General features: G+C 27.9%; 3 protein-coding genes across 4 annotated transcripts; all 3 read right to left on the bottom strand.

Annotated features, from left to right (window-relative positions):
- Positions 1 to 1,230: 1,230 nt before the first annotated feature.
- On the bottom strand, positions 1,231 to 5,581 carry LOC112687745 (lamin-B receptor). 2 transcript variants are annotated; one of them, XM_025560641.1, is made up of 9 exons: positions 5,107 to 5,581; positions 4,169 to 4,394; positions 3,996 to 4,099; positions 2,708 to 2,908; positions 2,455 to 2,647; positions 2,093 to 2,391; positions 1,784 to 2,028; positions 1,597 to 1,724; positions 1,231 to 1,531 (listed from the first exon to the last, which is right to left on the bottom strand). In XM_025560641.1, exons 2-9 carry the CDS (start codon positions 4,386 to 4,388, stop codon positions 1,257 to 1,259), a joined length of 1,665 nt encoding a protein of 554 aa, XP_025416426.1. In that variant the 5' UTR covers positions 4,389 to 4,394; positions 5,107 to 5,581; the 3' UTR covers positions 1,231 to 1,256. The 2 variants fall into 2 exon arrangements, with proteins under 2 accessions (XP_025416426.1, XP_025416427.1); XM_025560642.1 differs by having other exon boundaries at positions 1,233 to 1,531; positions 4,172 to 4,394; positions 5,107 to 5,535.
- Positions 5,582 to 5,813: 232 nt separating this feature from the next.
- On the bottom strand, positions 5,814 to 6,424 carry LOC112687605. The gene is made up of 2 exons (XM_025560402.1): positions 6,246 to 6,424; positions 5,814 to 5,994 (listed from the first exon to the last, which is right to left on the bottom strand). The coding sequence occupies exons 1-2, from the start codon at positions 6,422 to 6,424 to the stop codon at positions 5,814 to 5,816; spliced, it is 360 nt and encodes a 119-aa protein (XP_025416187.1).
- Positions 6,254 to 8,821, bottom strand: LOC112687746 (zinc finger MYM-type protein 1-like). Its single transcript, XM_025560643.1, has 3 exons — positions 8,424 to 8,821; positions 8,304 to 8,351; positions 6,254 to 8,225 (listed from the first exon to the last, which is right to left on the bottom strand). The coding sequence occupies exon 3, from the start codon at positions 8,119 to 8,121 to the stop codon at positions 6,490 to 6,492; it is 1,632 nt and encodes a 543-aa protein (XP_025416428.1). The 5' UTR covers positions 8,122 to 8,225; positions 8,304 to 8,351; positions 8,424 to 8,821; the 3' UTR covers positions 6,254 to 6,489.
- Between the last annotated feature and the right edge of the window lie 5,155 nt (positions 8,822 to 13,976).

Raw genomic sequence — 13,976 nt, 5'->3', positions numbered from 1 at the left:
TGTATATGTGTATTGTGAAAAATTAAAATTACTTAACTAATAATGAACATATGAATTATAAAAACTGATAATAGTATATAATTAAATCAAGAAGTCGAGAGGTAGATTTCTCTCATTTTATTATTTTAAATTTCCCATTATTATAAACTAACTACATCTTCGTTCAAGTAAATAGAAATCATAGGAAAATTGTATCTCTGTCTCTATTTCATTACATTTCAAAAAAAAATTCCTGATAATATACGGATCAATAAAAACTTCATATTAGAAACCTATTTTTATAAAAATAAATCGGTGACATAAGAAAGAAGTAGACTTTTACATTGAACAGAATACAATATACATACATTGTTAAATATTCATATCAAAATCTACTAAACTTCGTCTACTTTTTAGATATATATACTTATAAAATTATAATGGCAATACCATTAGAATTCTTCCAGTGGAAATCTCTTGATTGCAGGATAATTGAATATTCTTTAAAAAAGTAAAAAGAAATCATATTTTTAATTATATTTACAAAATATATTTTAAGTACATCATATTCTATTTTTTTTTATTAAGTAATAAAAATAAATGTATTTACAAAATAATAATGCAACACTTAATACATTTTACAATTATTATAAAAATTGATTCTATTGTATACAGAATTGAATACATTAAGTAGCAAAATAAATTTATTATACACATATAACTTTTTACTGTACATAAATATACAATAGAAAAACAACATAAAATGAAGATGTGTACAAGAGTAAACATTTTACTTTGTTAGTTATCAATTTTATAAAGAAAAAAATGTTAAACTAAAATCAAATTATTAGATTTTGATTATAAAATAGATGCCTACCAAGTTGCAAATTAATATATTTATTTAATAATTAATTTGACTAACACAAATTGTACGAGTTGGATTTTTTTTTAATATTCTTCTATCAAATTAGAAAATACCATAAAAATCTAATATAATTACGTTAACATTTTAAAAATGTTTTTTTCAATATTTTGATCTTAAAAAATCTAAGTTTATACACACAAAATTATTGAAAAATATAAAAAAAATATTATAATTAAATTTAAAAGCTAACTTTGAAATAATTTGAAATTATATAATATAATTAGTCATAAAAATAATTCAATGATTTGTATAGAAAATATTAATAAACGTATACAAATAAAAATGTTTTGTTTTATTTAAATTAAATAAATACTAAAAAAAAAAAAACTAATAATACTAAAATTTAAGAAATTTAAAATATTTTTGGTATTAAATTCCATTTCGCTGAACTCTCATCATACATAAAATGGCCTACTTCTATTTGCCAATATGTTGACATACGGGTACATTTATAGGCCAAAGTAACAAAGTAATATAATGGATATAGAAGTGCAGGCCAAGTCGATTGAATACTTCCAAGATTTAGTTCAAATATTGGTATGGTTAAAGCTAAATGAACAATGATGGTTCCTAAGAAGCTAGGATACCTTATAAATGATCCAGTGCCATCAGCAATAATTGTTATACCTACAATTAAAATAATTTTCAGCATAATTTAAATTATAATAAAATCATCAAAATATAATAATTACCTGAATGTCTATGAGGATAATTGAAAGATCTATAAAATTGGTATTTTTTAAAATCACTATATCGTTGACATACAAATCCAAGGAAAAAAAGAATTGAAGAAATACTCAAAATTACATAATTAACTGGTCTAAAATAAAATATAAAAGCGTTAATCAATTATAATTCAATTAATAAATACACACTTACACATTTTTAGAGAGTAAAACTTGAATTGGTAAGAAATTAATAGCTGGTTGAATAAATTGTTGAATTACAGTCCAATATCCATCTTTTTCTTTATTTAAATAATAAGATTTTGATAAATGAAATTCAAATATTAATTTGTCAATAGCAAATAAAATTTGCAATCCAGCAACAAAATACAGATGAACATTAGCAACATTAGCAGTATTTTTGAAAGAATCCAGAATAACAAGAGAATTAAATAAAATCTACAAAAAAAATAAAAAAATAAATAAATAAATAAATAAAATAAATCAAGAAAAAAAAAATTACCGTTAATAACCAGGAATATTTGTACAGTGCTAATTTTACATTAATTGGTCCTAATGTAGAATAACTAGTCGTTCCATTAAAAAATCTTAGAACACTGTTCGTAATATAATATTTAATTTTTAGTTTAATGTACTTTGCTTTAATGAACATTACTAAAGATAGGATAAAAGCATATAAGACAGATGCCACAACGTATGGTACTGTTTTTTTAGCAATCATTTCTAGAATTAAATGTATTGGGACTTGGTAATAATTCATACCAACAACAGTCAATAATGCAATAATCAAATTGAAAAATCCTAAAACAAGACAAAACATTACATTACATTATCAGAGTAATATCATTTATTTTAATAACTAACCTGAGAACCTGTAGTGACCATTACCGTTTACATCATTATCATCATTATCAAACTCATCAAATTTTTTTCCCAATGGTATAAGTGAGATTAAAAATTGATAAAACAAAGAAGCAAAAGTCCAAATAAACACATCTTGATCATAATAATTTGCAACTCGTAAATATCCTCGAGGAAATGGTATTAAATTTCCTTTCTAAAAGAAAATTCAGTAATAGTCTTTGTAAAAATTATATTTTATATATAAATTAATTACCGCTTTTAGACCAATTATGGCGAGAATAACCAAAATTGGTGACAATAAAGACAATATGAGATTGCCAAAAGATCTCTTAAATTCTTTTTCTATTTTTTGGAGTTTCATATCATTAATTAATTCATAATCGGCACCCTCATTAACCTCATCAACATCATCTTTATCATAAGTCAATCTAGAAGAAATTGATGCTGCTGATACCTGGACAAAAATAAACAATAAATAATTTATCAATAATCAGACAAAAAAATATCACAACTGATTATATGTACAAATAGGTGAAAGAACTATACATGCCATTGAATAATTATCCAAGGAAAAAATAGACAAAAACCAAATCATTAAAACTTGGTGAAATAAAAATTAGATACCATTAAAAACATAGAAGTTGCTCCTCCATTAAATCATTATGGTTATTTTAAAATAACAAGTGACGTCAAAGGGTCTCTTAGTTAGTCGTCTACATAATTTATAACATGTATATCCTTGAAACGTCTTCATTCATTTAATTTATATATTAACTTAGAATATTCAAAATGAAAAAACAATTTTTGAGTTAAACAATTTTATCTATTTTCTTTTAATCTGATAACAATATCTTATTGGAATAATAAATATTTAAAGTTAAAAATATTTATTTTGTATCCATAATTTATACATTTTTTGCAGTAATTGTATTGTTAGCAAATTTAAATGGATTCAAAACCATTCAACTTGCATACTTTCTACAAATTCACTACTCATTTATGTTTACTTGGGTTCTTCCCTGGACATCTAATGGTCGTAATCCATAAATACATCAATATCACAAATATTTGGCTCAGAACTATATGATTTAAAAGACTATTATACATACTGTTTGACACACAATAATGAATGCCACATGTTCAATATTTTACAATGAAATATCAATATAATATAGATTATAAATAACAAAATAAGATGAATTTGGTAAAAAATTGTAATGGTATTTAGGAAAATCCATACATCACACATACATTATTATTGTTTAAATTTGTATAGTCATATAAACACAATAAAAAATGTATAAATTATAGATATAAAATACATTTTTATACATTTAAACTTTAAGATCTTGAAATCAGATTATAGGATAATTTCTAACCCTTTTTTAATACGAAAATCGCTTTAACAAACAAATAAATCAATGAAGATGCATGGATAATGCAATGCAAAAAAGTGGTAGAACATTTTTCCATTTTTCAATATTTCTTGAATTTTCCTTGGATAGTTCTTTAAATATATAATATATATGAGAAAAATATACCTCATGATTTGATTTATCTACAAAAGGACTACTTCTAACATTGTTTTCTTTAACAGGAGTCACACTCTTCCTTATCTTTGAATCAACAGGTGTAGGTTTCTTTTCTAATAACATAACATCAATTATAAATTAATTAAATTGAATATAAATTTATATCAAAGAATAATGATAACTACTTTTGGCATTTTTAGAAATTTCCATAGTATCATCAAAACGTTTAAGCACTATTTTTGGAACAATTCTTTTGGACGATCTGGACCGGGATCTTAATTTTCTTTCCACTGATTTACTTTTACGACGAGTTGGTGTGGTTGATTTTTTAGATTTAGTTATAGAATTAGATGATTCATCTGGTGAAGCAACAGCTTCTTTTCTTGATCTTCTAGTCAACATGACAACCTTAAAAATAAAATAAAATTAATATTAAAACAAGTTTCAACCCAATATTTAACAATGGCATCATATAGTTTCATTGCCAGTAGAAATACATTATTTTGGCATAAATAGGTACCGTCAATCAAAAAAAATTATTGAATCTTAGGAGAATTAAAAAAATTACAGATTTTCCAAGGAACGTAGAATTGTCTTGAAATTAAAAAACTAAAAAAACACACGCGTTAATATAATTTTAATAAAGAAAAAAAAATTATAAATGACAGAATTTAATACTGAAGAGAAAAGTTTTAGTAAACTCTTAATGCGTGCAGAAGACATAGGAGTATCATGGTTGCCGTCAAGATTGCAACGAATTCGCCGCGTAGGTATTTTCGAACGACGTGATTAAATCGTGTCGCGTTGATCGTCTGCCAATTTAAACGTGGAACGAAAATAACGACTTTGGTCAACTACTGAAGCCCGCCATTTTTAGACTCTGCGGGAGACAGATACCGCCAATAAAATGTATTATTAAAATAGCCAAAATTCGACAACCTCAATGTGTTGATCACAGTACAGTCGGATATAAATACGATAAATGAAAAAAAAAATCGATAAAAATCTAAACAAATGAAGAAATATATGAAGAATCAATGTCGTACGCAATTGCGTAATTATCTGTGGTTTGCAAGTAAAAAGAAAATGCAAACCACGATTAATAACGAAGTCCACTCACCTGTTATTTCTCGTCCTCGTAAGTCAAATGACGTCTTACTGTTAAGGAAAAATTAAAAACGAAACTGTAAAATCTTGTAACAAGAAGATGACAACAGAAATATGAAAACGAGGGAATTTTAACCGGATAGATTATCAGAACGAACAATGATGTAAACATTGTAAACAACTGTGTTTACGGCGGTGACGCCTCTTGGGCGTACGTCATTGGTGGATTTTTGAATAGTTCGTATACACCGCGACCTTTTCCGTTCCATGAGATGATGGTCTTATTGTTGGTCCAGTTAACGGAAAACCAGCCACCGAAACCGGGGGGACTGGTTAACAGCGGGTTTCATATCGTAGAGACGCATACGTAGACAGCAGTTACTATTGGCGGGTTCCACATTCCATTTATTTGCTCCGACAAATCGACCAATCGAATATTTCGCATCTCATAATTTATCCTTTTCCTTTCTTTTTTTTACTAAACAACAATAAAAATCTCACATTTACATTAATCCTCTGCCCAAGCGCGCCCGCAGGATAAAATCCCACCAGGGGCAAGATAAAAATTACTTAAAATATAATATACTCACTAATTAACTAATAGTAGAGTTAAATTAATAGTAGTATTTAATAATAAAATAATAATATTTAGATGTTTAGTAATTTGACTTAAACAATATTCTTTTATTTATTAAAGTTTGTAGGTACATTTAAACATTATTAATTATTAAATAAAAATTGAACTCTTCTTGGTTGCATACAAAATAACTGAATAACATCATCTATAACCTTTTCTTTTTCTGTTTTAACAATGTCTTTATGAATATACAATAGAGCTAATCCATTTAATCTATCTTCTGAGATTGAATTACGGATCCAGGTTTGTAACCTTTTTAATGAACTGTAAAATGATAGTATAATAGTTTCAAGATGTATGTAATAAATTATAAAATAAAATAAACAAGTTTTTTTATTCTGGAAAGTTAAACAATTTAATTTAGATTTGAAATAACTTTTATTATTTATAAAAAATCTATAAGTAAAACCATGAAATTAAATTGTTTACTTTTATGGATTTTTTTATGAATACAATAATTATTATATTATTATTATTATATATTTCAGGTATATTATTATTGAATAATAATATACCTGAAAGACCTTTCAACACTGCAAGTCGTTGCTGGAAGTGAAATTGCTATCATAGCACACATTCGTATAGAAGGAAGTAATTCAGTTTCTTTTAAAACATCAATGAAATCCATTATATCTGACACTTCTTTTGAACTCCACATATTATACCATACTAAACCTTCTACAATATTGTCCATAAATTCTCCATAAAATTTTTTAATTCGATTGAGATGCTCAGCTATTTCCTCTCTTGAAAACTTTTTTAAACTTTTTGGATGTAGAGAAAATATGCAAAAAGCATCTTCATTTTTTTTTTTTTAAACCGAAATGTTAAAGATGATATTAATAAGTCCAAATATGGAAGAAAAACTAACATTCTGTAATAGTCAATTGGATTATTTGTAGGATAATTTGATCTTAGTGTCTGTTTTGAAGTAATTCTGAGTACCACAAATTCAATACCAACATCATCAGCATACTGTTTAATATCTTTCATCAAAATGTTAAAAACCTGTTCACTACTACTTCTATCAGCTGAAATAATATCAGTCAAATTTTGTACATGCTTGTGTACTGAAAATAAATCAATATCTACACCTTGTAGTTTGTTAGTGACCGGTTCAATAATAGCTGAATATTTTGCAATTACCCTTAAACAAACTAAAAACTGTAGAGAAGTTATTGAATTAAAAATATATACTGATTTAACTGATGTGTCCTTATTACCATTAATTTTAAGATAATTAAGAGCTTCAACAATATCAATATACTTTTCATAGAACTTCCTCAAAGCCTTGTGGGATTCTAACCATCTCGTTAAACACAATTTTGTTAAACTTGGAGCAACTGAACTTCTAAGAGAACTTTCTTTAATAATTGCGATTGTATTCCTAATTTTTGGAATATAATTTAATTCATTCAAAACTAAATTTAATTTGTGACTTGAACAATGTATATATATTGCTTCATTACACTTATCTTGAATTCGTTTTTGTACCCCACTAATATGACCAGACATAGTGCTAGCACCATCATATCCTTGACCAATTAATTTATTTAAGTCTAATCCCCAATCAAGCAATGACTTAATAATTACATTTGAAATATTTTCTGCATCTAATTTATTAAGTGCTATAAATCCAAGAAAATCTTCTCTCATAATTGGGGATTGATTTTCTATAAATGTATACCTTATACATATTGACATTTGTTCTGTTCCACATATATCCATTGTTTCATCAGCAAGGATACAATAACATTCAGCTTTTTTAATTTGTTCCAAAATTATATTTGAAGTAATAGTCCCAAAAATATTAATAAATTCATTTTGAATATGATGTGATAAATAAGTTGCATTCTTTGGAGCATTTTTAAAGTGATCCTCTAAAATATTATCACCACATTCTACTCTAAACTTCAACAAATCATTAAACAATGCAGAATCGTCAGAATGACCTCTTAATGGTAAGCCATGTGTCCCAAGAAAAAATATTGATGAAACTATTGACTTTAGCTTTAATGTATTAGTCTCTGTCATTAATTGAACTGAATTATCAATCATTTGATGAACATTTGTTGTTTTGTTTAACATAACAGAAATAAAATCTTTAGATTTTAATGTTGTAAACTTATGCCAATCACTATTTAAATGAACTTTTGCTTGCTCATGAAATTTTTTATAGTTACAAAAAACGTTTTTTATAAATACACCTTTAAAACTACCTCTTTTAATTGGAGATTCAAATAGTACACAATATTTACATAATGCACCTTTCAAAACAGAAGAATAACACAGCCAAACATAATGCTTAAGCCATTCATGTAAAAAGGGCCTTTTCCCATGTGTAATATCAGCTTTAAAGTTATATTTTAGACTTGGAATCCATGGGGCCATAAGAAGTTGGTATTTAAGTAAGTTATCTTGAATATTTGTATTTAAAAAAGACCAATATCATAATCTGCTTTAATTTCATTAACAGAAGTATCATAAACATTCATCTAAAAGGACAGTATAACTTTATAAAAATGTTATCTGTTGAATTTATTTAATTAATTGACAGTAAAACACACTCTTACCTTTAATTGCTGAGTAGTCGAGTCACAAGAATTAGATGTGCTCATGTCCTACAATTCGTTTAAAAAAATTGATTAATTAAAAACAGTTAACTAGTACCTAATAAAGTAATAAATATTTACGGTGGATTGAGATTGTGTTAAAATTTCTTCAGTATCATCAGTTTTTTTTTTTCTTTGAAAAATATGAATATAAATTTGTATTTCTTTTACTCATGGCTATACGGTAGAAGTCTTATATTTTTTACTTTTTAGATAATACTAACAATAAGTATAAAAGTATCACAGTTACGGTCTACTGAATACAAAATGACACGACTAACTGGGCGTCACTGATCGCGTTTCCGCGAGTTATTTTATCTATACTTGTTGTCGTATCTGGGTAAAATGAACCTATTAAACTGACTAAAAATAGCCAATTACAAAATCAAATAAATTATAATCATTAAGATTGGGAGATTCTATATTTTGTATCCTGCTAGGTAGAAAATATTACAATAGTTCGTGATACTATTGATGATAATTTGTAATTCCGTATTTTGATTACTGTTGATTATATTAATTAATATAATTACTGATAAGCTCGAAAAAGTTTTATTCTATACGACTATATATTATTTTATACTTTTTATGGAAAAATGGAATACCATGCATGATATTAAAGTACAGTTAAAAATTCCCAAGGGGGGCAATGGCCCCGTTGGCCCCCTTGTGGGCGCCCTTGCCTCTGCCAGAAAATTTAGAATACAATTTAACTTTTAACCATTTTTTTGTTTTTTTTTTTAATGTTAGTAAAATAAGATACTCTTAGACGCGACTATCAATATTGATGAAAATGTACGATTATACATTTTTTTAACAGTTTGAATATGATAATTAATTATAATATTATATAATAGTGAAATAAAAATTATTATATTAGCTATCTACAACAGTGGCGTAACAAGATGGGAAAGAGCCCCGGGGCAGAAACTAAATTAGGCCCCTTGATTCTACAGAGTTTTTTCGTCAATGCTACATAATATTTTTGGAGTTAAAAAATCAAATATTTTGCTGACTTAACTCATACCAATAGAACGTTTATTTAATCGAGTGATAATTATTAACCATATGGTTATTTTAAATATCTCTTTTCTGTTACCAAATCGGTGATTAAAAGCTAATTCATGTTTTTTAATTTTGTTTTGCCGTTTTACTTGAAAATTAAGATCAATATAATATTTTCTTGCAGTTTCTGTAGCCTTATTGCAAAATGATTCAAAGTTATTTCTGTAAATCTTCAATATGAAAATTTAAATTGTCTTTGGTCTCTTCTGAAACGTTACTTGCTGGATCCAAATCGATATAAATTTTGTAAAATTGTTGATGCATAATTTATGTTGTTTAAAACAGAGAACATAAATTCACAAAGCAACACAAAATCAAATTTAAACAATGGCGCAACTAGGGGTGAGGTTTGGGAATTGTAACCCCTCCTTCGAAATTTTTCTGAGATTTTTACAAATTCTAAGTAAAAAAAAAAAAATGGTTTATCTTGAACACGCGAAACGGCTGATTGATATGAAATATGAATATTATTCGTAATATAATAGATAACAATAATAACACGACGTTTTGTAACGTTCCGATCAATTTTAATACATCAATAACCATGCTACTACGAAATCTCGATAGTCGATTGTATAATACTTTTTTTTTGTGGTATCACAACCTGAAATAGAAGTTAAACAGTTTAATTTGTAATTTAAATATTTTACTCATAATACTAACTTAACTTTATTTTCTATCCCCACTAAACACCTGTTTATTTTTTCCAAATTCACAACTTCCCTCGAAAATCAATCCTGGTTGCGTCACTGAATTTAAACATTTCTTTTTTTAATAATATTTGCTTCTGTTCGAACATAGTTAAGTTCCTGCCGGAATCGCCAGAGACGGCTCATAATAACCCACCCAACTGGAGACACTGTCTAGCGGTTTAGCTTTCCCCTCTCTGTCGCATACGGACTAAAGCAACGGCAAGCAAAGGCCGTTGGTGAAGTCAACACCGGCTCGCGGCTGTCGTGCCATAGTTCTGTACGAGTTTTTCCTGTTTTTTGGTAACGAAACTTAATTTATGATCTATATTCCGGAATCGCAGTGGGCACATGACGAAGTGACTGCGTAGTGCCGTGTTTGTCAGAGTGGACGTTTTTTCGCCGTGCGCGCACGTTGCCAATGTAGTTCGAGTAATCCAGAGGGCAACTTCGGCTCAGGTGCTTATCGTGGTCTGGTCGATTCAGAGGGCAACGTCAGCTTGGGTGTTTTGTCGTGGTCAACCGATCAGGTCGTGCTTTTTATTGTATTATAACACGATTATGTGTATTATTGCCAATGTTCCACTTTGGTATTAGTTATTATTCATTATTGTATTATTGCCCATACGGCACCTCGTTTTGTTGTTATAATTAAATATTTTGTATTACCATTATTATTATTTTTATTAATATTTTCCCCTCCTTGGGCGCCCGTCTCTATCTTTTTTTGTATTATTTAATTGCTCATTAAAAGTAAGGCGGTGCTATTTGGCCCGTCATTTAACAACAACAAGGACTTATTTATTTTAATTATAATTACGACTGACCAACTTAATCCCAACACCTCACGAACCGTCACCGCCAACCGCCATATTCGCAGGAGCGGCGTCGGCGAACAACTTCATTGCGTTCGTCAACATTTTTTGAGTTAAGAACTATTTCAGATAGAGATTTGATAATATCAAAAACCCGTAGTTTAACTGCAGTTATTGTATTTACCCTACTGGACCATCTTGTCGGATTTAATTTTTTTAAAGTGACTTCTAATTCGCTTGTAAATTTCGATAATATATCCCAACGTTTAGTACTGTTTGTAAAAAAATTAAACTATTATATTATTATTTACTATTATTATTATATTATTATTTGATGCAGAGCCAGATTAAGACATTTTGCGCCCCGGGGCAAATCTTCTTATAATTCAGATTTTTTGTCGTTGATACTTTTTTTTTATGCTAAATGGTACCTACATTATTTCAAAACTTTACGCCTATAAAATTTTGCGTTTAGTAGGCCTAGTCTGCCTAGAATGAAATTCGGCCCTGTATTTATAAGACATTATAAAGATGTGATATTTCATTAATAAATGCTAAGTAAATTAAATTTAAAATAAATTTATTCTATTTCAAGAATTTATTTTATTTATAAATTAATAATTAAGACCTTTTCCATTACAAATGTAATAACATTTGTAATGCATATTTGTTAAATAGTCTAGTTACGAACGGACATATTTATTTGTCAAAAAAAAATTTTGCCAAGTAAATCAATTATTGAGATAGAATAAATTTATTTTAAATTTAATTTACTTAGCATTTATCATGATATCACATCTTTATAATACTGAAATCTCATAAATGACTATTTTTTTTTATAATTTTTTTACATGGAGTTCGACGAAGATTTTTTTATTTGGGATATCAGTAGTTTTTTATAATATATTTTTATGTGTATATATTTTTATTTTGTGTAAAATGGTTCTATATACTGGGAATGATAAGCATAGGCGGAACTGAACTCTAAAACGTGGGTTGCTAAATCTATGAATATATTACAGAGCTATGAGGAGCTTCAGTAGAGACGTTGAAGATTTTAAATATGTGAACACAATTAATATCCGTCTAACCCAAGTCCCACATTTTTTTCTGGATTTTGGCATGTTTTACGTGCTTATTTGTACCGTCTGCAGCCCTCTTAACAATTATTAAGAAATAAATCCGTACACAATATAGTAGGTGACTCTCGCGCTAAAGACTGTGCGGTTGGGTCGTTCCAAGGTTTTCTGCACTAACTAGCGGCATTAGACCGAAATCGAAAAGCAACGGAACACTTATATCGTCTGGGTTAGTAAGCTACAACCCGAGTAGGTCTTACAGCCACGGATAGAGGTGTGTTTAACAAGAGGCAAAGAGGGAATTTGCCCATGGGCAAATTTGAAAATATTTCATACGCGGCATCCGTATGTATACTAATTTTTCAAACATTTTTTTGGTTTTTCGTAATACTCGTAAATCAATTTTTCCATTAGATATTAAATATATTATAAAATTAAATGTTAAAAGATTTAAGTATTATATGAAAAATATTTTTAATTATAATACATCTTATTTACTTATTTACTTATATCTATACGGCTATACATATATCTTATTCGAATGATTACAATATTAACACGCATTAATGTATAAACACAGTCGAGATTCGACGGACGAGGGTATTGTATTGTTGTACGCTTGTACATACGAACAGTTGTTGTAAATAGTAAATATAAATAATAATATGCATTAACCCTATATTAACTATAAATAGTTTACAGTTCTCCTTAGTATAATACATTCATATCTATGATGAGGCGGCAAAATATGGTGGCATAACAACTTAACACGCTACTGGCCCAGTGGCGGATTTAGCGTTTTGACGGCCCTAAGCTTAATCACTCTGGCCCCCCTCTATCACTCTACAATATTTGGTCTAAACCCTTCTCTTTAAATTGTATTCAGTTTTTTTATATAAAAAAAAAAATATTTAATATTAAATTTTTAAAATAGAAAACTTCTAAAAATAAAATATTGCATGTCTATTATTTTACATCAGATACCATTATTACCAGTACAAATAAACAATGCTTATACAGTCACATAACGGAAATATAAATAGCCAGATATGAAAATACCTTATACTCGGATAGTCGGATGTTCCCAATAAGTACATCATAAGTACTAATAAGTTATTAATAACTAGTAACTATCTGTAATTATTTTATTATAAATGAAATATTTTCAAATTGTAATAATAATTTTAATATTTTTATAATAGCCTATTGATACGTATCATACAATGTACATATTAATATATTATTATATATAATATAAAAATGAATCGCAAAATGTGTTGGTAAGCGCATAACTCAACAACGCCTGGACCAATTTGGCCAAATCTTTTTTTCAAATGTTCGTTAAGTTCAAGGATGGTTTTTACGGCGAGAAAAATTAGAATTATTGCTGGAAAAACCCTAAAAAATAGCCCTTTTCTTTTTCTAATACAAATGATTTGTAACTAAAACTTATTTTTATTCGTGTTTATATGACAAATATAAAAAAATATATATTAAAATAAATATAACTAATAAGTCAATAATAACCCTTAATTCTATAAAAAAAAAAAAAAACGCCCGTCTAAAAAAGCCGCCCTAGACTAAGCCTTTTAACCTGTCACCTAATCCGCCACTGCACTGGCCACGGAGACGAAAAAAAGAGTATCCTTCGGACGGCGGCGGTCGAGTTACATTTTTCGTGTGTAGGATTCGGCGATAATACATTGTAACGGACGTATGTTCTGTAAAGACCGCGCGAAAATCGTAAGGATGAAGTCTTTCATATTTTGCTAGATTCAACCGTCCATGAACGAGTCGAATTGGTTGCAATGGAAGTATCGATACAATTTATTACGTAAGAAAAAATCGATTTCGTCTTCTAGTAATGGCCGAAAAATGTTCGAAAAAAATACGTTACTACGCTACATGGTATCGTGGATACGAATTTACCTATTCGAAATAACATATTTGGAAAAGGCATTTTGACTTGTTAGCGCCTTTTGAAGT

This window comes from Sipha flava, unplaced genomic scaffold, assembly GCF_003268045.1.
Source record: "Sipha flava isolate LNK unplaced genomic scaffold, YSA_version1 35a_pilon_pilon, whole genome shotgun sequence".
NCBI classification, from domain to species: Eukaryota; Metazoa; Arthropoda; class Insecta; order Hemiptera; family Aphididae; genus Sipha; species Sipha flava.
The sequence above is the reverse complement of the archived record's forward strand: the minus strand, read 5'-3'. Positions and strand labels throughout refer to the sequence as shown.